At 44.2% G+C, this 23,426-nt stretch overlaps 1 protein-coding gene across 1 annotated transcript in view; it reads left to right on the forward strand.

The window, feature by feature from the left end:
* Positions 1–23,426, forward strand: part of LOC144695011 (catenin alpha-3-like) — a 1,693,436-nt gene that overhangs the window by 1,136,115 nt on the left and 533,895 nt on the right. The window contains exon 10 of the mRNA XM_078565866.1: positions 430–522. Coding sequence (XP_078421992.1) covers positions 430–522 — 93 coding nt within the window. The remainder of the gene's footprint in view (positions 1–429; positions 523–23,426) is intronic.

Here is a 23,426-nt window from a genome sequence, read left to right on the forward strand (position 1 = left end):
AGGACGGTTTGATCTCAGTTGGTGGAGTGTGGAAAAAATTGCCATCAGGAACACTGGGGAGGGTAGAATTCTCTTTCTAATCCAGAGTGAAAATTCCACTCTCTCCACGGCTACTTCAAGATAGAAGGGGAGAGCTTGTATCATGCTTTATTAGTTTAGTCAGGCCTGACAGAAAATAGCCCATTCACCCTGAGGCTTCAGGATAAATGGTATCTTATGTCACATGAGGTTTGGGTAAGTTAAGGATATTATAAACGATTGGATGAATAACGTGCAGCTGGTGCTTTTAGCAATCAGGTTATCACTAGTTTGAATAGATTTCTAATTGCTCTTAGAATATGTAGTTCAATATGCAGGAACATTTATTTTATTTCAACAGATACTTTGTTGGATTGGATAGATATTTTATCCTTCTGTCTGACTTTGCAGGTGGCCAATCTTGCTTGCTCAATGTCAACCAATCAGGAAGGAACCAAACTTATTCAACTGGCAGCTCACCACATCGAGACCATGTGTCCTCAGGTATGAGATGCTTAACATTTAAAATGTACTATATGTGAACATTATCAGGAGAAGTCATGCAGAAGCTGAGAAATGCACAAGGGAATCAATTGGGACCATTGTATCGTTCATAGGTTATTACAATTCATCTCTTCCAGCTTTCTCCTCTCCTCTCCTGAGCGGACTGATTCTTGTCAGGTTACACATCCTCATTGAGGCCACTTCCCAGGCTCTTGCCTTTCCTTCATGTGGTAGCCTGAAGAATTTGCAAAGAACAAAGAGCTTACCTTTATGTAGGGAAAACTCAGCAGGTCTGGCAGTATCTGTTGAGAGAAAAACAGAGTTAACATTTCAATCCTATTTGGCTCTTCTTATGAGCTCTGAAGGAGAGCCATGCGGACTCAAAAAGCTAACTCTTTTTCTCTCTCCACCCATGCTGCCAGACCTGCTGAGCTTTTCCAACATTCTCTGTTTTATTTCAGCTTTCCAGTGTCTGCTGTATTTTACTTTTATTACCTTTATGTATAGCACCTTATCCATCCCTTGGGATGTCCCACGATACTTCGCAGTCAGTAAATTACTCTTAAGCTGTCATCGATGTGAGGAAATTTGGCAGCTAATTTGGGGACTGCAAGGTTCCACAGCAATGAGATGGATGACCAACTAATTTGGGTGTTTATGGTGGGGTTGAATGAGGGGGCAATGTTGGGCAGGGAACTAGGAAAACTCCCTGCTCTTCTTTGATTTGGGGTCTTTAATATCCACCTTCTGAAGAAGACAGAAAGATGGCACTTCTGACTGTGTAGCACTCCCTCAGTACTGCACTGAAGCATCAGCTTAGGTTTCATGCTTGAATACTGGAGAAGGCCTTGAACCTGTGACCCATTAACCCAGAGATGTGCATGTTGAGCCAAAGTGACACTTTGTTGACAGGTTATTGAACCATAGAGAAAGTTACAGGTGAGCCCAATCTGGATCTTATCTGATGCCTATACAACTGCAGGCACTGAAGAGAAATCCCCCTATCTCTTGGATGAAGAGGCCTGTTATCACCTCTCAGTTCTAGTTGTGGTTGAGATCAGCTATTTCAGCAGAGGGCTTGAGTCCTCAAGAACCTGAGTCTTCTCTGCTATGTTAGAACAACACTAGAAGGTAGCTATCTCTACAAGGTCATCAGGAGAGCTTCCTGATGCAGTTTTTGTTCAACTGGTTTACCTCGCTTCCATTTTGACCTTTGATCAGTTCACATTTTGATTTTGTGGTTGCAGGCATTTATGTGGATTGATGAAATTCAGTAAAGGACTGAAACAAATATAGTCTTTAAAGGAAAATATTGTTGTTAAAATGAACCATCCTCATTAAATTGATTTAATTATCTATGGCTAATTATTATTCATTGTAAAAAGGATTGCCCATTAACCTGACTTTGATCCTGATTTTTAAATGCCCTATGAAGTGTTACTTAGGAAACTTTTATTTGTTCTTGAGATGTGGGCGTCACTGGCTAGGCCAGCATTTATTGCCCATCCCTAATTGCCCCTGAGAAGGTGTTGGTGAGCCGTCTTCTTGAACCACTGCAGTCCATGTGGTGTAGATAAGGCTGAAACATTAGTAGACTTGGTAAGTGACTTTTATTCTATGGCAAATTTTCTGCTACACTCCCACCAATAGAAATGGGCTTCATTAAAAGAAATGTGCAAAAAAGACAAGTTTCAAAATTTGCAACGTCTCCATCTATCAGCAGAATAGTCCATTATTGGGCATAGACTATGGTTCTTGAGAAAGACTTGGGAAAATTGGGAAATGCTTTTAGACATTTAGCCTATGATTGATTGGCCTCGCTAAAGAATGAAATGAATATGTCTACTGGAGTGGGGTGGAGAATTGACACTTTATTATGCTGCAGTATGGTGCACAGGATGTTGGGAGGTCACAGGTCATTCAAGACCTAATCAGCCTTGGCCACCATACATGACGCAGTGAATGAAAGAAAGATGGGGCCCCCATGTCAGAGATGAGTGGCTCCATTGCTGCTATAGGTTATGGATCAATGGTCAACTGTGGTGAAGGGCATTAAAAGGGCAGGAGAAAAGCAACATAGTGACTCCATCCCATAATAATCTCATCCCGTAATACTGCAGCTTTGCTTCAATTGGTTTTCAATGGTCAAGGTTGAGTTGTTTTGGAAGGAGAAAGAAGAGTGTTGATCATGAGGAAGGGTTTTCCTGTCTGTATGGATGCATGTTCCAAACATGAAGAGGTGCCCTTCACCAGTGATCTTGTGTGCAAAATGGAGCTGATTGAATTCGGCTGGTCTGTATCTATAGAGGCCCATTAGGGAGTATGGGCATTTGGAAACATTGTCAACTAAATACTGACTAGCAGTTTTCTGGGGCTGTTCAATTTTGATGCTCAAATGGATTGAAGATTGAGTGACCGTGAAATACTGGTTGGTCCCTGGAGTGTTACTGGGGGATTTAAAGTAAACAGATCAAGCACATTGGTAGACTTTGGTAGAGGAAATAATCTGTTGGTCATGTATGGAGAAGCTGGAGGTATCTGTGATGGTCCAATGATCAGAGACTAGCTGCTGTCTGTTTAGGACATGCAATAGTGATTCTATGACAAAAACAGAATTACCTGGATAAACTCAGCAGGTCTGGCAGCATCGGTGGAGAAGAAATCAGTTAACGTTTCGAGTCTTCGTGACCCTTCGGCAGAACGGTTCTGTTCTGCCGAAGGGTCAAGAAGACTCGTAACGTTAACTGATTTCTTCTCCACCGACGCTGCCAGACCTGCTGAGTTTTTCCAGGTAATTCTGTTTTTGTTTTGGATTTCCAGCATCCGCAGCAGCTTTTAGCTTTTTGTTTTTATCTCAGTGATTCTATGGCCTTGGGATATACATGTCCTCATGGTGTCATAATCTATCCCATTTCTGAACAGCTTTTGTTTAGTTAACAAATAGAATGTCCTGCTTGGCACTAGGTATTCAGCTCACAGGAGACACCATGGGGCTGATTTTAATTGGATCAGAAATGAGTAGCAGCAATGGGGTAGGAAATGGGGCAAGTGTAAAACAGAGAACCAAACTGATATGGTTCAAATTCCACTGGGTGTGCACTACCACTATGTTTTGCAGCAATGTTTGATGCACAAGCATACGTTTGAAAATAAATTAGCCTTGTCCTCAGCTTCCTTGGGAAGAGGCTGGTGAAGTCAGTGAAAGCATCCCGCTGTGAGACTAGCCCTGTGGAATTGCATGATTAAAAGTAAAGTTGACTGTAGTGAACCCATTGAGTTTTTTTTGCATTAGATAAATGCCTCCAAACTGTCCCTAGAGACCCATGAGTTCATCTGGGGAGCAGTGAAGATGTGTGGACCAGATTTAATTCAGTATTATATGTATCAGAATCAAATACCTTCCTGATATCCAGGGAATAATATCTACTAAATCTCTTCCAGCCACTGATCTGTTATCTCCCCAAAGAAACGGAATCATTCATCAATCATGAATGCTGGTCCTAAAGGAGGAGGGGTATGAGGCGGAGGAATGTTAGTGAGGGGTGTGAGTGAAGGGTGGGGGAGGGGCGTGAGTGAGGGGTGGGGGATGTGTGTGTGTGAGGAGTGGGAGGGGGTGAGTGAGGGGTGCAGGAGGGTTGTTAGTGAGGGATTGGGAGGGGTGTGAGTGAGGGATGGAGAGGGGTGTGTGAGGGATGAGGAAGTGGTGTGAGTGAAGGATGGGGGAGGGTGTGAGTGAGGGGTGGGGGATTTGGGATAGGGAGGGGTCAGTGAGTCATGGTGAGGGGTGGGCTTGAGGGGTGGGGGATGGTGTGAGTAGGAATGAGGGAGGGATGTGAGGGTGGTGTGAGGGAGAGGTGTGAGTGAGAAGTAGGAGAGGGGTATGAGTGAGAGATAAGAGTAAGTGAGGGATGGGGGGTGAGAATGAGTGAGGGGTGAGGGAGGGGTGTGAGTGACATATGGGGAGGAGTATGAGTGGGAGGTGTGAATGAGGCATGTGGGAAGGTTGTGAATGAGAGGTTGGGTAGGAGTGTGAATGAGGAATGAGAGAGGGGTAGGGAAGGTTTGTGAATGAGGGGTGGGGAAGAATGTGAGAGTGAGGGGTGTGAGTGAGGGCTAGGGTGGTGCGTGAGTGAGAAATGAGGGAGGGTTGTGAGAGAGGGGTGGGGAGGCATGTGAGAGCGATGTGGATGGGTATGAGTGAGGGGTGGGGGGGGTTTATGAGTGAGGAATGGGGAAGTGATGTGAGTGAAGGATGGGGAGGGTGTGAGTGTGGGTTGGAGGAGTTGGGATGGGGCAGAGTCAGTGAGGGATGGGGAGGGGTGTAAGTGAGGGGTGGGGGAGGAATGTAAGTGGGGGGTGGGGAGGGTGTGAGAGGAATGAGAAAAGGTTGTGTGAGGGGTGTGAGTGAGGGGTGGGGTATAGGAGGGCATGTGATTGAGGAGTGGGGGGAGGGTGTGAGCGCTAGGTGTGAGTGGGTGTGAGTGAGGAATGAGGAAGGGGTGTGAATGAGAGATGTGGAGGCGTGTGAGAGAGGGATGGTGGGGGGTTATGAGTGAAGGATTGGAGGGTTGTGAGTGAGAGATGCGAGGAGTGTGAGTGAGGGATGGGGAGGGGCATGAGTGAGGGATGGTGGAGGGTTGTGCGTGACGGAAGTGAAGGGTGTGAGTGAGGTGTTGGGGAGGGTTGTGAGCGGGAGGTGTGAGTGATGTGTGTGACGGAGGGTTGCAGGAGGGATGTAAGTGAGAGGTGGGGGAGGGGTGTGAACATGGTAGGGGAAGGGTGTGTTGGAAAACAGGTGTGAGTATGGGGTGGGGGGGGTATGAGTAATGGGGAGGGGTGCGAGTGGTGAGTGTGTGAGGGAAGAGGGTTGTAAATAAGGGGTGGGAGAGGGGTGTGAGTAATGGGGAGGGGTGTGAGTGGTGAGTGTGTGAGGGAAGAGGGTTGTAAATAAGGGGTGGGAGAGGGGTGTGAGTAAGAAGTGGTGCGGGGTGTGAGCAGGGGAGCAGCGTAAGTGAGAAGTGGGGAGGGATGTGAGGGAAGAGGAGTGTGAGTGTGTGAAGGGAGAGGGGTGTGAGCATGGTGGGGGAGGGTGTGCATGTGTAAGGGAAAAGGGCGAGGGTGTTCAGGTATGAAGAGAAAATGGTTAAACATTGTGATTTACAAGTTGGAAGGGAAAGAGAACTCCATTTTTATGTATGGAAGAGCTGTAAAATAAGTTAGAAAGGAACATTAAATTGAACAAGTTAAATGAGTTCGAGGTTCAACAAGATACACTTGTGCTTGATTCTTTAAGAGTCAGATATAAAAACCAAAAATTTTAAGATTTCAATCCATAGAAATAACCTAGTGCTAGAAGTCATAATCTTAATTATCTAATAATATCAACTCTGATTCCTTATCCAACTTGTGATTTATTTCAGGAATTCTCATTAAAATAATGAGGTCCCGAAATACTAGATTCCATTCAAAAGTGTCATTATGTCTTCAGATTTCCTTTCTTTCCCAGCAAGAGCTCCCAAAATGGGCTCAAGGAAACTAAAAGAGAATTCAAACTGTTTTGTTCAGAGAAGGTTTATTAGACCAATACCTGGAATGGATGGGTTGTCTTACGAGGAAAGGTTGGACAGGTTAAGCTTGGACCCACTGGAATTTAGAAGAGTAAGAGGTGACTTAATCCTGAGGGGTCTCGATAGGGTGGATGTGGAGGGGATGTTTCCTCTTGCGGGAGAATCTAGAACTAGGGGTCACTGTTTAAAAATAAGGGGTCGCCCATTTAAAACAGAGACGAGGAGAATTTTTTTTCTTCTCAGAGGGTTGTGAGTCTTTGGAACTCTCTTCCTCAAGAGGCAGTGGAAGCAGAGTCTTTGAATATTTTGAAGACAGAGCTAGCTAGATTCTTGATTAACAAGGAGGTGAAAGGTTATTGGGGCTAGGCGGGTGGTCACAATCAGATCAGCCATGATCTTATTGAATGGCAGAGCAGGCTTGAGGGGCCGAGTGGCCTACCCCTGCTCCTTGTCCATGTTCGTATGTTGAAAGATGGTTGCTGACTTACTCGCAAAGCAAACCTGAATAATACATTTTATTACACTTAAATTTTATCTTGAGCCAGTGAGAAATTTTTGTTCAGAGTCTTGTTAAATTCTTGTTAATTGAAAGCCACGTAGAAAGGCAGTTTTGGACCAAATAATATTAGGGTTGGATGTTCTGCCTATTCAGTGGGTGCAGCCCAAATATTCAATACTTGGCTCTAAATGTTCATTGTTGAAGTGATGTCTAGGAGCTTTATCTTGAGCCTACAGCACAGGAATAGGCTATTCGACCCAAAGGAAATCAGGGGAAAACTGTCCACTAGTTGGAGTCACGCCTAGCACAAAGGAAGATGGTTATGGTTGCTGGAGGTCAATCCTCTCAGTCCCAAGACATCTCTGCAGGAGTTCTTCAGGATAGTGTCCTAGCCCAACCATTTTAGCTTCATCAATGACCTTCCCTTCATTATAAGGTCAGAAGTGTTGTGATATGATGTGCATATACCTTTGAGGGAGTATATCTTAAGCTGCTGTCAGTCATTACCTCGTCAGAATATGATCTAGTAGCCGTATGACTTGTAGGCAGTCAGCAAAGAGCAGAGTAGAGATCAGATGTACTATACTTAGCTTCCTAGTAAACTATCTGTACATAGTCTTATCTTCAAATAAATAACACACATTACTGTTTCATCAATCCTTGTGTCTGATCAATACATTTACATCGAAGAGAAAATGAACGTAACATGGTGGCAGCATGGTTTTTGAAGATTTGACTGAAAATATACAACCCTCAATCTTCACATACAGCTCAAGAAAACAACTGGTGTGAAAGTGAAACAACCATGAAGCCTCACCATGTGTAAGTGTTTCTCCAGCCCTCTAGGGATCCTACATACACTGTATCTTCATTCTGGGATCACACTTCACTCTAGTCAGCAGGCATGCGGTCCTAGTAAGATTGTTTAAACTTGGGAGAGCTTATATAGTTAAAGTTTACCTCCTGCAAAGTTTAAGCAGGGACAAAAATCAAACAGCAGACTGCACGTGGTCTCATTGTAAGCAGAACTCATGCATAGGAAACAATCCTTATTGCTGCTTCTGGAGAAGTTGAAAACAATCGGCTGGGCTGAAAAGTATCACTGCGCCAACTAACAGCTACTAGAAAAAAAGATTTAAAAAAAGCTTTCTTCACTGTTTCACTTAGCCTTTAAGGCAGGCAGCTCAATTTCATGTTAAAATTATTGTGTTGTGGGCAGAGCTGAAAGTTAAAATGGGAAAATCAGAAAGAGCTGAACAGAGCCACTATTACAATCAAACAATAACCAATGACCAGTTAAGGTAGTGGCCACTAAAGGTACTGCAAATCAGAGCTAAATTAACTCTAAAAGAGTTGGAGGAAGCTTACAAAGCTGTCAAAAGCTCCAGATAGCATAAAAAATCCTGCAAAAAGCTAAAAGATGATGACAAAATATCCAACTCTCAATTGGAAGGCAACATACCTCCTACCTGATTTCACTTTGTTCCAACAATGTGCCAAACTGTGCATTTGGGACCTCAAAATGTACGAATAGATAAACTAACCACTAAGATTAAAATTGCAGTAGGCAATGAAGGCCCCTACAGACTAAGCACATCAGGTGTGTCTAACAACCATCTTAAAAATCCAGAGAAAACATGGTCAACACTTGAAGATCAATTACACCTTAAGCTCAACTCTGAATACACCATCTGGAATTCATGTCCTTTAGGCAACAACTGACAGAGACCATTGACCGATTCATAGTAGATGCAGAGACAAGGGGTGTGATTGAGACTTCACAGCAGCAGAGCTGACAGACAGAACACTTGACTTTGTGACAGCATCTACCCCAATTAAGCACTCCAAAAAGACCTCTTGGGTCAACGTAAAGGTTACAACATGGAAGCACTACTGAAAGGCAGATGCAAGTATGAGGTTATACTACTGAGTAGACAGAGTCTACAGGCTAAGCTTAATCATTCACCATTGGCACGATAATCAATGCAAGCAAGCCTCATATACAATGCATGTGGGATGCTCTCATAAATGCACCCAGGAAATGCCCAGCTTTTAACACTGTATACAAGACAATTGACACCAGAGGAAACTGGAAGCGCCAATGCAGAAAGCAAAGGCTGGAACAACTGATTCCCCATCATGAGAAGCCCCAAACAGAGGACGGACAGGTACAGCATTCCAATCAACCAAGACTGCATACCAAACAGCGTAAAAACCAGATCGGCGCAATGTCTAGTTAAGCTATTTGGTCTGATGATGAGAATAACCAGGCCAGCGACACTCAAACTGAGCTGACATTCAGCACGATGAACATCAAAGAATGTATTGGCACATGTGTACCAACTTTTGCTATCTGACCGGATTATATGCCCACAGATGAAGTGTCAGTATAACCTATGTGCAAAACTGGATCCCGTGCAGGCAGAAATCCTTCCCCTTCGCACACTGAACTCTATGGCCAGAATTTTCTCATTGGTATGCGGGGGTGGCCTACGCATGGCAACATATAAAATGACGTGTGGTGACATCAGGTGAGCGTCCCAACGTCAACGTGCGCCATCGGGATATTTTGGTGGGCGGCTGCGCGATGATCTCTGATGCGCGCCCGCCATTAATTAACGGGCCACTTAAGGCCCTTGAAGCATCAATTGACACTGATTTTTCGGGGCCCATGCGATCTTCAGGTTGTCGGGCAAAGGTCAGGCGGGTAGGCCACATTTTTATAAACCTCATTCACAGGTGGGATAAGAGAGGTGAGTGGGATCGCAAGTGTTATTTGTCAGACATTTAATTGTTAAAGTTATTGATACTTGCCTGTGTGAGCAGGAATACTTCAAAACTCTTCACAGCTGCTTGGACAGGAGTAATAGCTTTCAGGTCAGGACTCTGAGTAAACATCATTTCTGGGGCCTTGCTGGTTTCAGGAAGCCTTCCCTTAGCCTGGGAATGGGAGTTGTGCTCTCCATTGGAGGCACCTCCTCTGAGGAGGAAGGGAAGGCTAGAAATGGGAGGAGGCCAGAAGTCTACATTCAGCCTCCAGGGGAGCCACCTTTGGGAGGAGAGGCGCAGGCACAAGGGGCACAGGGCCAACAGGAAGTCCAAAGTGGAAGGGACTGTAGATGACGCCACTATTGTGCTGCCAGGGTTTACAGGTGGCGATGCAGCTATCTCAATATGTCTGAGGTGCAGTGCCGAAGGAGGCTCTGTCATTCAAGGGAGACAGTCACCTCCAATTGTCAGATGATAGGCCCTGAGACCTGACAGGAGAACGCTGAGGGGATAGACGCTGACCTGGACAACCTCCAGGGAGGCAGGGATACCTGGGAGGCTTTAATCCAACTAGCACACCACAGATGGACCTCCAACACAAGCCAGGGCTGCACAATCCATATTCGATACCTGAGAGCAACATCTGCCTGGATAGGAACATTTACTATCTTGTCAATAAAGTTCATTGTCAAACAAGTCACTCATAACATCATGGGTTCCCCTTCACCTGCAGAAGTAAGGAATCACCCTGAGCCTGATCACATATCAAAATTCAATGAATTAACAAAATGAAGCAGAAAATAAAATGAGTGCAAAGGTGTAATGCATCACACCAACTTGTCATCAACTAATAGCGGGGCAATGTAAAACCATCAGTGAGAAGCCTGTGGTGCGCCTAAGGTGCCTTAAGTTTATGTTTCTGGGTGCTACTTCCGGGAGTCTAGGTGCTCCCCCCTCGCTGGCACCGACATCTGAGACAGCCTGGTCACTGTGCTGTCCTGTTGGCTTCGATGACCTTGGTGGCCATCCTATGGCCCGTGAAGCCTTTGATGGCCCCGCCTGGGAGGGAGCGGCCAGTTCCACAGCTGGCTTCTCCCCAGTCACTACAGCCTGATTGGATCCCACAGTCACTGGCAGAGGGGTGGAGGAACTGCTGCTCTCATCCGGAGCTCCCTGAGAGGATCCCGCAGAGACGACAGGTAGCTTGTACACCGACATGAGGTCACTTCGGACCTCCCTGCTCACCATTGATGGATGGGCACCGAGCTGGGAAACTTGGTGCCCAATCCTTCTCCCAGCTGAGGTCAATGCCGCTGTGAGATGTTGCAGCTCCGAGTGAAACCCCAGGAGGCCCTGATTGTTCTCCCGGAGGAGCTTCTCCACAAGAGTCGCCACTCTCTCCATGGAGCAAGCATGGCACTTGGCCATGAGGCTCAATGCATCGGTGATGCTCCACGTGGACTACTCCAGCACAGGCACTATGCTGCGCTTAGCCTCATGTATCTCCACCAGGTCGTCCCACACATCCTGCTGCATTTCCAGCGTTTGCTGCCTCATGGATGACTCCAAAGGCACATCATCAGCCACCGACCGAGCATGTGCCTGGTCCCCTGCAGTCCTCCGACTGCCAGCACCCTGGGCACTCTCTGTCTACCCCCACACCTCTGGCAAGTGTGAAGTGCCCTCACCGCTGTGCCCCGGGACACTAGCCGATGATCTAATTCCCACCGAAGTGCTGGTATCTGCGCCGGTGCCTGCCTGGCTGAGATGGTGTGATGCTGGTGAGTGGATTTCCTCAGGACCCTTTGGTGTTAGTCGCGGCCCCTCCGCCCCCTCCTCCCGGCTCTGCTCTGGTGATGCTGAAAGGAAGAACAAGGTCATTTGATTAGTTAAAGTGGAGACAATGTCAATGCGCATGCCGCTCCCCCGGATCAGTATGCGCTCATCCTTCCATAATCAATGGTCAACCCATGTTGCAAACTTCAATCACAGAGCATTCAGCAGTGCCATGGCTGCTGGGACACACATGGTGACCTCAATGCTCGGCAATCTTACCTCCCCGTGGCACCCCAGCCTCACCGCCACCGGTGGCCTGGGTGCATGGCACCTCTCCAGATCCATGGTCTCCTGCTCGTATCTGGTGATGATGGCCAACTGGGCCTGGCCTCTGCCAGTCCGCATCCGCTTGGCAGCATTGTGTGTGGTCTTCTCTTGAGAAGGAGGGAGGAGCATTGATTAGTCCAGTCTGCGCCTGGATTCCCATCACATCCCTGCCACCCAGCCAGAGAGGGACATTGCAGGGCTCCAGTGCTTCGTCACCCCGCAGCTGCTGCACACTCACGCCAAGAAGCCAGGGCTGAACCCCCTTGCCCACATGCTGCCTTCATCACATTTGGCACCACACAGTCTAACCTTGCAAAGCAAGGACGCACAAGCACATGGAACGCCAAGGGCAGCAGATGGATTGGTGCCCCGCCACCTGGAAACTCCCCTCCCAGCATATCAGCAGCCTGACTTTGACATATTTTGCAGTTCCAGTACTGCGCCTAGGTACAGATCCTTGAGGTAGCCCCCAAAACGGTACTCTGGGTGTCAGTCTAACACATGCTGCAGGTGCAGAACCCAGCTCAGCACTACCCTCTCAGGGTGAACTAGGCATGGCATGGGCAATACCTGCTGGCCCACCCAGCGAGGGACACATGCCGTCAATGATTCAATGCAGCAACTACACTCACAGTTGAAGGGGGGGGAGGGGAGGGTTGGTGGGGGCTGGGGGGAAAGCCTACCTGCTGTGTTAAGTGACCTTTGGCAACATGGTGCTCACCCTTCCTGAGCACAAGAGGTCATTGAATTGCTTGCAGCATTGGACCCACATGTGTCGCACCACGTCATGGGAGCTGACTATGTCTGCCACCTCCTCCCAGGCACGTTTGGTCAGGTCAGGGGGGCCTCTGCCTCCCGTCCCTCGGAGCGAGAACCTCCTCCAGGAGGGCAGCTAGGCACTCAGAAAACCAAGGGGCACACTGCCCCGCTGCCCTACCCTCCTGCCTGGCCTGCCCTCCAGCAGCACTCCTCTGCTGGCCATGATGAACAGCCTTTGCAAGGCTGTCTGTGCTCTATTTGAACAGGCCGCTGGGTCGCCATTGGACCCGGTGGTCATTGCACGTCCACCGCCACCCGCCCACTCCCGCTGTCCTCGGGAGCCGCATTTATTGCACTCCCGCCTTAATTGGCCTGCCCACGTAAAGTGGCAGTGCGGAGCCAATTGTGGGCGGTGGTCGGCTCTGCGCCCGCCCCCGAACGGCCCACCCAACGGGGAGAAAATTCTCCCCTATGTACCCACAGAAGCAGCAAGTAATGATTCAACCAACCACTGCCAAATTCACTCTGTACAACGGCTCAGAGATTCTGTTCCTGGGATCCATTACACTCAAGTGGGATCATCGGTGGACAGGCTACATGACACTGTTTGAACCAAGTATGTATACCCATTCTGAACCTGCAAACTTCATCGTACTGCGGAACCAACATAGAATCACTATTCAGCAGACAAGTGCGAACAACCATCCCCAGTCATCACTCATCGATACTCCCAGGGGTATTAGTCGAAAACAGGGGGAGATGAAAGATGACTGTGACCAACACAGGGAATTGAATTACACAACCTGAATATTGGGCAGAAAGTTTGAGTCCAACACCCAACTGACGGCACCTGGAAACCAATAGAAACTGTCAGCATGTGCCCAGAACCAAGAGCGTATCAGGTATGAACACCAAGTGGTATGACAGTGCAACAAAACAAATGCTAAATCAGAACAATACCACAACTAGAAACACCAAACAATCCTATTGTGTTTAGAATACAATCTAAAATGCAATACAGACAAAGCACCCCTAACCAGCATTTTGAAAACGTGCACCAGCCTTCAGCAAAGGTCACCATAGAACAGGTTAGGCCTATACCCATTGGAGTTTAGAAGAAGGAGAGGTGATCTTATTGAAACATATGATACCCTAAGTGGATTTGATAGGGTGGATACCAGGAGGATGTGGGAGAGACTGGAACCAGGAGACACAGTTTAAGAATAAGAGGTTTACCATTTAAGATGGACATAAGGAAATTTCTTTTTTCTCTCAAAGGGTTAGCCCTCTGGTTCCCCAGAGAACAGTGGAGGCTGGGTCATTGAATTTATTCAAGGCTGTGTTAGACAGATTTTGATAGACAAAGGAGTCAAGGGTTATGGGGGGCAGACAGGAAAGTGGAGTTGAGACCACAACCACATCAGCCATGATCTTATTGAGCCTGCTCTGCCATTGTCTGTGCCGAATGGCCTACCCCTGCTCCTAAGTCCTATGTTCCTATAGCTGGAGGAATAAGCAACCACCACTACGTTTCAAAGACTTGTAAACTTATTCCTCGGTGTTAAAGTATATTCAGACACAATGTTATTTTGTCTTATGTAAGTAGTTTGATTCTTTAAAGGTAAACCTTTAGTTTAGAAAAAAAGGGGTGTTGTGAAATGATGTGCATATAACTTTAACAAGTATTTCTAAAATTTCTGTCAATCATTACTATCTCGACAGGATGTGATGTAGTAGTCTCATGACTTACAGGCAGTTGGCAAACAGCAGGGAGAGATCAGATGTACTATATTTAGCCTCCTAGTAAATCTATATGTATATAGGCTTAACTTCAAATAAAAAAAACACATTATTGTTTTACCAATCTTTGTGTGTGATCGATCCATTTACATCGAATAGAAGAATAACATAACAGTGATGTTCGCTGATGATTGCACAATGTTTAGCACCATTCATGACTCCTCAGATACAGAAGCTGTCCTTGTCCATATGTAGCAAGACTGGACAACTTTCAGGCTTGGACTGATAAGTGGCAACTAATATTTAAGCCTCAGAAGTACCAGGCAATGACCATCTCCAACAAAAGAGAATATAACCATTGATAGTCAATGGCATCACCTCCTGACTCCCCAAAGCTTGTCCACCATCTACATGGCAGAGGTCAGGAGTGTGATGGAACACTCTCTACTTGCCTGGATGAGTGCAGCTCAACACTCAAAAAGCTTGATAACATCCAGAACAAGGCAGCCCGTTTGATTGGCACCCCATCTACCACCTGAAACATTCACTCCCTCTGCCACTGATGCACAGTGACAGCAGTATGTACCATATACAAGATGTATTGCAGCAACTCACCAAGGCTCCTTCGACAGTACCTTCCACACATCTCCACCATTTCATTGAACCCTATCTACATAAACTTTTATTCCTTTCTCCCTTTTATGCGTATCAAACTTCTCCTTAAATGCACCTATGCTATTTGTCACAAACTTTCCTCTTTCTCTAATTGTTCATTTTTGTCGGATTTGACAAACTCAAACAAAATTGACCAGTGTGTACGATAATAGAGATGAAAGAAAACCAGTCAAATGTGACAGCCTCATAAATACCCTCCTTTCAGAGTTCTCAATGGGGTAAACCAGCACTTAGCCAGCACAAAGGACAAATATTCCAATCATCCAACTCTGATGTCACTTTGGAAAGTGCAACAACAGAAACATTTTCGGAAAACTGACTGAAATTTCATCTTAATAAGCAGCATTTTAGAAAAATACTTCAATCTTGGATTGGATATTTCATATTAATTGTTTGGTTTTCAATTAAATTGTTCCACACACAAAGAGCTCACACAAAGAGATTAACCCTTAGGGCTAATCTCCATGACGGTCTGGAAAAAAAACACTAAGGTAAAATAAGATCGTAACTCTGCATTCATGTGGCTGTGAATCATATATATGGAGAATTCATTTCCAATCTGAGTTCTTACATGTGTTATCATTTATGAATGCACAAATCGTACACTAAAGATTGGATAATATTCAAACTATAAACTACAAAGTAGAGAGTTAAAGTATGAGTCAAGGGTATTAAGGGTCTATGTTAGGCATCATTCATGCTTTAACCATTCAGTAGCCTTGGAGTTGGCATTGTAGAGTCATCCTAATGGACTGTTGCAACTAATAGGATGAAAACCAGGTGGGTTGTTCAGTGGGTGGGTTGTATAGTGGGTAGGTGATTTACTGTGTCAGATCACTGGGCAGGTTGCGACATGGAAATGACCACCCCCCACCCCTCCCACCACCCGCCCCAACTTTATTATAACTAAACTAGCAATGGTTGTTCCTTAAAACTTCTTCCATTTTTAACTGCTACAAGGTAACCACTAGCACCCTCTTTATGTGGGTTTCTTTTTCACTTGCTCTGCAACTCGCCACATCCCACCCACCTCCCACTCACCCCCTCCCCCTCCGCCTCCCCAACACTGAGGCAAAAAGCTGTGGAAAGTGTTTCATCGTAATTTCCATGTCACTAACATAACACTTTCATAATCCTGCTGAATTCTGGTTCCTAGTTAGAGATGACCTTGTTTGAAGGGATCAGGATGTGGAATTGGTTTGGGTGGAGATGAGGAATAGTAGGGGAAAAAAGTCACTAGTGGGAGTGTTGTACAGGCCCCCTAACAGTAGCCACAGTGTAGGAAAAGAATATTCAAGAGGAAATATTGTGTGCTTGTGATAAAGGAACAGCAATATCATAGGAGATTTTAATCTACATATAAACTGGAAAAATCAGATTGGCAGTAGTAGCCTGGATGAGGAGTTCTAAGAATGCTTTCAAGATAGTTTCTTAGAGCAGCATGTTCTGGAACCAACCAGAGAGCAGGTTATATTAGACTTGGTATTGTGTAACATGACAGGATTAATTAATGACCTCAGAGTAAAGGCACCCCTAGATAGCAGTGACCACAATATGATTGAATTTTGCATCCAGTTTGAAAGGGAAAAGAGTGTGTTTAAGACAAGTATCTTAAACTTAAATAAGGGCAACTATGAGGGGCATGAAAGTTGAGTTAGCTGAAGTTATCTGGGATACTGGGCTAGAGGATAGATCAATAGAGAAACAGTAGCAGACTTTTAAGGGAATTTTTCAGAATATTCAGAGTAAGTATATTCCTACTATAAAGAAAAATTATAAGGGGAGGACCCACCATCTGTGGTTAACTAAAGTTAAGGAAAGCATCAAACTTAATGAAAAAGCATACAACTCCGCAAAGATCAGTGACAGGACAAATGGTTGGACAGAATATAAAGAACAGCAGAGAATGGCTAAAAGGTTAATCAGGAGAAAGAAATTAGAGTGTGAGAGGTAAAAATGGATAGCAAGAGATTCTACAGGTTTTTAAAAAGGCATAGGGTAAGTAAAATGAGTGTTGGTCCTCTAGAGAGTGACAGTGGGGCGTTAATAGTAGATAATAAGGAAATGGGGTAAGAAATGAACAAATATTTTGCTTCTGTCCTCACTGTAGAGGGTACAAAAAACATTCCAGTCATAACTGTAAATCAGGAGGTAGAAGGGAGAGAGGAACTTGGTGAAATTACAATCACTAGGGAAGCAGCCCTGAGCAAACTGATGGAGCTGCGGGCTGGCAAATCTCCAGGTCCTGATGGACTTCATCCTAGAGTCTTAAAAGAGGTGGCCAATGAAGTAGTAGATGTGCTGGTGTTAATTTTCCAAAATCCCCTAGATTCTGGAAAGGTTCTATCAGACTGGGAAGTAGCAAATATAACCCCTCTATTCAACAAGGGAGCAAGGTAGAAAACAGGAAACTATAGGTCAGCATAGTTTTGTGAAAGGTAAATCATGTTTAACCAATTTATTGCAGTTTTTTGAAGGAGTAACATACGCTGTGGATAAAGGGGAGCCTGTAGACATACTGTACTTGGATTTCTAGAAGGCATTTGATAAGGTGCCATATCAAATGTGATCACAGAAAATGAATGCTCATGGTGTAGGGGGTAACATACTAGCCTGGATAGAAGATTGGCTGGCTGGCAGAAAACAGAGAGTATGCATAAATGGGTCCTTTTCAGATTGGCAGGATGTGGCAGGATGTGACGAGCGGAGTCCCGCAAGGGTCTCTGTGGGGCCTCAACTTTAGATGAGGGGAGTGAAGGCATGGTAGTTAAATTTGCAGATGACACAAAGATAGGTAGGAAATTATGTTGTAAAGAGGACATAAGGAGGTTGCAGACAGATATAGATAGGTTGAGTGAGTGGGCAAAGATCTGGCAAATGGAGTTTAATGTGGGAAAATGTGAAGTTGTTCACTTTAGCAGGAAGAACAAAGAGTATGACTTAAATGGAGAACGGCTGCATAATTCTGAGGTGCTGAGGGATCTAGATATTCTAGTACATGAGTCATAAAAAGTTAGCATGTAGGTACTGCAAGTGATTAAGAAGGCTAATGGAATGCTATCCTTTATTTCAAGAGGAATTGAACATTAAAGTAAGGATGTTATGCTTCAGTTATATAGGGCATTGGTGAGACTGTGCCTCACTGTATGCGGTTTTGGTTTCCTTATTTAAGAAAGGTAAGCGTCACGTACTGAGCCTGACCAGCGTTGGAGACAGTTTTCAGAGGAGGTTTACTAGATTGATACCTGTAGTGAGCAAGCTGTCTTATGAGGAAAGGCTGAGCAGACTGAGCTTGTTTCCACTGGAGTTTAGAAGAGTGAGAGGTGATTTGATTGAAGTGTACAAGATCCTGAATAGTCTTGACAAGGTAGATGTTGAAACGATGTTTCCTCTTGTGGGTGAGTCCAGAACTAGGGGGCACTGTTTTAAAATTAGGGGTCACTCTTTTAGGTCAGAGGTGAGGAGAATTTTTTTCCCTCAGAGGGTTGTGCGATTTTGGAACTCTCTGCCTCAGAAGGTGGTGGAGGCGGCGTCATTGAATATTTTTAAGGCGGAGGTAGATAGATTCTTGTTAGGCATGGGAATCAAAGGTTGTCCGGGCTAGATGGGAATGTGGAATTCGAAACACACGCATATCAGCCATAATCTTTTTGAATGGTGGAACAGGCTCGAGGGGCCGAATGGTCTACTCCTGTTCCTATTTCTTATGTTTCCTACGAAGATACCCTTTCAATCTTAGGTTCCCCACCCAAGCTAAGAACAGATAAATCAGCACAAACCAGAATCAAATCTACTACCTTAAATATCAGAGGGCCTGGACATTCCCATGGGAGTCAAAGGAAGTACAAACACTGAATGTTCTCTTACTGCAAAGGCATTGGTGCTGATTGTAGCAATATAATGTCGTTCTCTTCATACTACACTCTAAATTGTGCTAATGCTGAGTTTCATTTGGTATCATGCAGTGTAACCCGTTTCAACACTGCCATAATAAATCCCCCCCTGGTGAGTCTTGTACCAATGAATACATTACAGGCATTTTCAGATTTATTTACTCAGTGTGTGCAATGCTCTGCTCCATTTTTCAAAGTTATCCTTGAGCATTAATCATGTTCTACCTGGTCTGAGTTCAACCAGGCACTTTATGAAAACAGCCATGTGAACATTCACAACAAAGAATTTGTATTTATAGAGTGCCTGAGCAAACTCTAAGGGCATCCTAATGCATCACAAAATCAATGAATTGGTTTTGAAATGCAGTTATGTAAACACAATATGATCCCATAAATAGCCAATTAGATGAATGAGAATTGTTCGCTGTCTGATGATGTTTAGTGAGGACTGTTGTCCAGGATACAAGGAGAATGTTCTGATCATCAGTCAGTAGTTCATGATATCCTTCACCCTAAATGGGAAGATATGAGTTCTGCTTAACATCTGATCTGTGAAAAAAGGACTTTTAAATCATGGTAAACACCTCCATCATAGTCAGTGCCCCTGATCCTGACCAGCGCCTCCCACCATGGACAACTATTGACTATCGACAATACCTCCCACCATGGACAACCCCTCCAAGCATGACCAGCATCTCCAAACATGGCTGAGAACAAAACTAGGACTGACCTGAAGGTCTTCCAGTTCCGTGGGGCTCAGAAACATGGCTCTTATCATTGATGACCTGTGCATGCTCTGTGCATGAAGCCTTACATGTGAGGTGTGTGATCCTCATTTCCTGATATGGGCTCTATGCAGGTAAAGCTATTGCACATTTGAAAATAGCCCCAGTTAAAAGCAATTTGTCATGAAGTGACAAATCAGAATTGCAGTAGGTTAATATTGTCAGTAAGCTTCCTAAGTGGAAGAAGTCTGAAAACTTTGTTACAAGGTTGGACACTTGACTGAGGTACAAGAGAGCAGAGCACATCATAAGAGTCAGTGGAGGAGAAGCATGGAGATTGCAGTAAAAATTCTTAAAGACAACAAGTCATAAAGGCAAATGGGAAAAGATATTTAGCTCTAGAACCTCAAGTCACATTGTCAAGAAAACAAGAAATTGTAATATTTTTCTTCTGTTAATAACCCTGTCATATTTATTACATACGGGAAGACAGGCTGTTGGGGGTTTGTAAATATGGTCATTGGATTAAGAACCAGAGTAACTGCAAGAGTCTAAAACCAACAGTAAGAAGTGGTTTTGATAAGTTAATGAACCAAAAGGAACTTTAATCAGAGTTTTACATAAAGCAATAACAGGAGTAGTTTTGAATTGAGTTGTTTTAGTTCAAAGGGGGATATATGAAGCTTGTAAAAGGTGTAGGTAAATAAGGTAAATATAAGGTAAGTTTGTTTTTAAATGAGTCTAAGACTAAAGTAAAGAAGAGTCTAATCAAATTTGGGAAGAAAGCATTTCTAAAGAGACTGGTTGAGACAATAGAGAGATCAAAGGGAAGGAACAGATTTAAGGAAATACTGAAGCCTAGGGTGGGGGTATCTGGTCAGACTTCCCAGAAGACAGAGTGAACAAGGCCAGACCTGATGATCCAGTTGCTGTCAGCCTCAGAGGACACCCCAAGAGAAAAAGGCACAGTGTGGTAAAAATTACTGGAATTCTGTAGATTTTGAAAATCTATAAGGATAGCTGCTGAACAGAAAAAGGGAAGGTTAGCTCTGAGGATAGTTAATTTAAGATCTTGAGGAACTATTTTAAAGTACTGTTTACTGTGTGAAGCCATCCTTGTGTTTAAGCGTAATTTTTTTTTGCTTTTTTTAAAATTAGTGTTATTTATAACATTTAACTGTTAAATAAATAAATATCTACTATAAAATCATAGCAAGTTAGTTTTTTAAATAAATGTTTACTCTACTATAAAACCAATACAAGTAGTCGGAGACATCATTTCCTGATTTCAGAACCACTCTACGTGCTATACGAATTGCAAACACTGTTTTGGCAGCTACTTCAAGTTTCCCTCTGGGATTTGGGCAGCTCAGCATTTACCATCAGCCATGCCATAACAACATTCAGGTACATGCTCCTTAATGCTGCGTCAGATACATTTACTCATATCTGTGTGGAAAAATAACAACAAATGATAATTTTCATGTTAGATACATTCCTACTTCTGACATCAATAAGAGAGGCAAGAGGTAAAACAGAGTAGAAGATGTGATTAGATTTGTAACCAAATGTATCTAAGTGGATCTGACCAAGATGCTGGGATTAGGACCAGCAAATTATTAAAACAGTGAATCTGCCTGCCATATCTAAAACCAGATTTGCCACCACAATGGCACAGTTTCAGAAAGTCCAGTACAGCGCTATCTGACTTGCATTCAAGACAGCGATTCTGGAATTCACTGCCTAAAAGGGTGGTGGAAGTTGATTCAGTATTAACTTTCAAAGGGGGATTGGAGATATGCTTGAAAAGGGAAGAAAATACAGCACTATGTGAAAAATCCAAGAGAGTGGGACTATTTCGCTAGCTCTCTCATAGGCATGATGAGCCGAATGTTCTGATTCGGTGCTGTATCATTCTATGATGCTATGAGTGGTTAATTTTCTTCCATTAGTCTACTGTCCAACACATTTCATTTGGCACTTTACTTTGGGTTAGAAGCTCAATGGTCTTGTTTTTCCACTAAGCTTTATAAATTCAGTTTTATTTAATTGGGTCCAGTATGAATGTTTCCTATTGTGCATTGTCTATTGTCTCACTTTGTCATATTTTATCACTGGGCATGACTAGAAATAGAAAAAAAAACCACTACATAGAGAGAAATTGTGAAGGAATAATTTGGTGCATTTAATTATTGTCTGTGAGGATCACTTGTTTTAGCCTTTCCTTTATTAATATTGAATAGCTTGGTCACTTATATTGTAGAGCTGGGAGCCCTAATTTTAATTCCCATTGCCCCACCACCTCCCCATGTCCAGTAGAAACCAAATAAAGTGGAAGTTATAATGAGGGGAATGACAACCCCTCTCCTGCAACCCACCCAGTCTCCCATCCACCAAACCCCCAACTCCTTCTGCATGGTCTTTATGTTATCAAGTTTATCAACAGGCTAGTGAGCAGCCACAGGAAGGAAGTAGGGTCCTTTTAAAATATACAATTAAAATCCAAAGACATCATGCCACAACTGGAACTTACCTGAGTTGAGGAACACTGATGGTGTCTCATCAGGTTAGACCGGCTGGGAGCTGGACCCTGGGCCATTAGAAACCGAGGGGCTAACTTTATAATGTTATTTCCAGCTTCCTTGTGGGCCAGGTGGAACACTTCTGTTCCTCCAGACCTCACAAGGTATATCTTATATATATTTTATATCCTGTATCTATGCAGAAATGGCACTCACTCCTGTATGTTTAACAGGTTTATCACAATGCTTTAAAATGTCTAATCCATGCTTCAGCTCTAACTTTCAAGCTCTTTCTACAGTCAAGCAGAGTGAGCATCAATAGTAAACAGACTCACATAGTCAAACATGGAGCAATTGAACACTACAGTCGTCTTGGACCTCCCTTACCCCATGTTCCCCACTGCTTCCTTTATTGCCTTCATCCCGTTCTCTGATTCCATTACCCCCTGTCCCCCTTACCACCTACCTGTCTGCTAGAGACCAATCCTGTGGGTTTCTGGCTGCGACCTCCACAGCCTATGATCCTCTTTTCACATCCACTGACCAGGCATTGGGTTTGGGTAGGGTTCCAATGAAAGTGTGTCTGCACATAGACTCCTCGGAAATACTGCCTGCTTTTGGACTTGTATGCATTGTACCCAACCCCACACTCTTTAAGATCGGGGCACAAATGCTTGTGACCGGTCATGAGGTTTAATGAGTTCATGTTGCACAGGACAAAGAATGAAAGGAAGACAAATAGAACAAGAATCAAATAGAACTCAAAAGGTATTAAAAGAGAGGCTTAAGTGTGGTTTAAACTCTTGCAAGTATTTTTAGGAATAAACACACAGCTGGTAGGAATATTGATGCTAACGTGTCTGAGGGATCATGAGCAGAAGGCGGGCTAGAGGTGGGTAAATATAGAATTTGTAAAGTTAGCCTTGTGAAGCTAAGAGGGCGAGAGGCATTATTACTGAAGGATAACATAGCACCATTTGGAAGTGTGGATATTAGCTCAGGATGGGAAACAGCAGGTACATTCTGGATTAGACATTAGTGATGATAAGTGCAATTAAACATTAATTGTGAAACTGCTAGCAACCAAGTCAAGAAGAACAAGTAGGCGGATAGGTGTTTGGCAATGTGTTAGAGGATGCAATAACTAGCACTTCATGTACAATACAGATCTCTACACAAAAAGTAACAATCCCACATGTACTGGGTATGTCTTACATATACAATAACCAGTCCTATGATACAATACCAGGCCTAACCTGTATAATGTCCATCTTACACGCACAAACTCAACCCTATACACGGAATGCCCAGTCTTATTTGTATCATACCCAGCCCTATATGTAAAATACACAGTCCTATATGTACAATGCGCAGCCCTATACATACAATATTCAGTCCTTCATGTACAGTATCCAGTATTGCAGGTACAAATAGCAGTCAGGGTGCACCTTTGATCAATGGAACAGATTACACAGGCCTTTGTAACAAATGGATTTGGAAGGAACTCTGGAGTTGAAGCTAGACTGTTTGAAGATAATGTGCTGTTCAGGTAGATTTACAGCCAATGCACAGATATTGATCTGATATATAAATGCCTAAATGCCTGTGTGTATACAAAGTAACAGCCATTTCTCAAGTCCCAGCTTTGCTGA

The sequence above is a fragment of the Cetorhinus maximus genome, chromosome 20, assembly GCF_964194155.1.
Source record: "Cetorhinus maximus chromosome 20, sCetMax3.hap1.1, whole genome shotgun sequence".
NCBI lineage: Eukaryota > Metazoa > Chordata > Chondrichthyes > Lamniformes > Cetorhinidae > Cetorhinus > Cetorhinus maximus.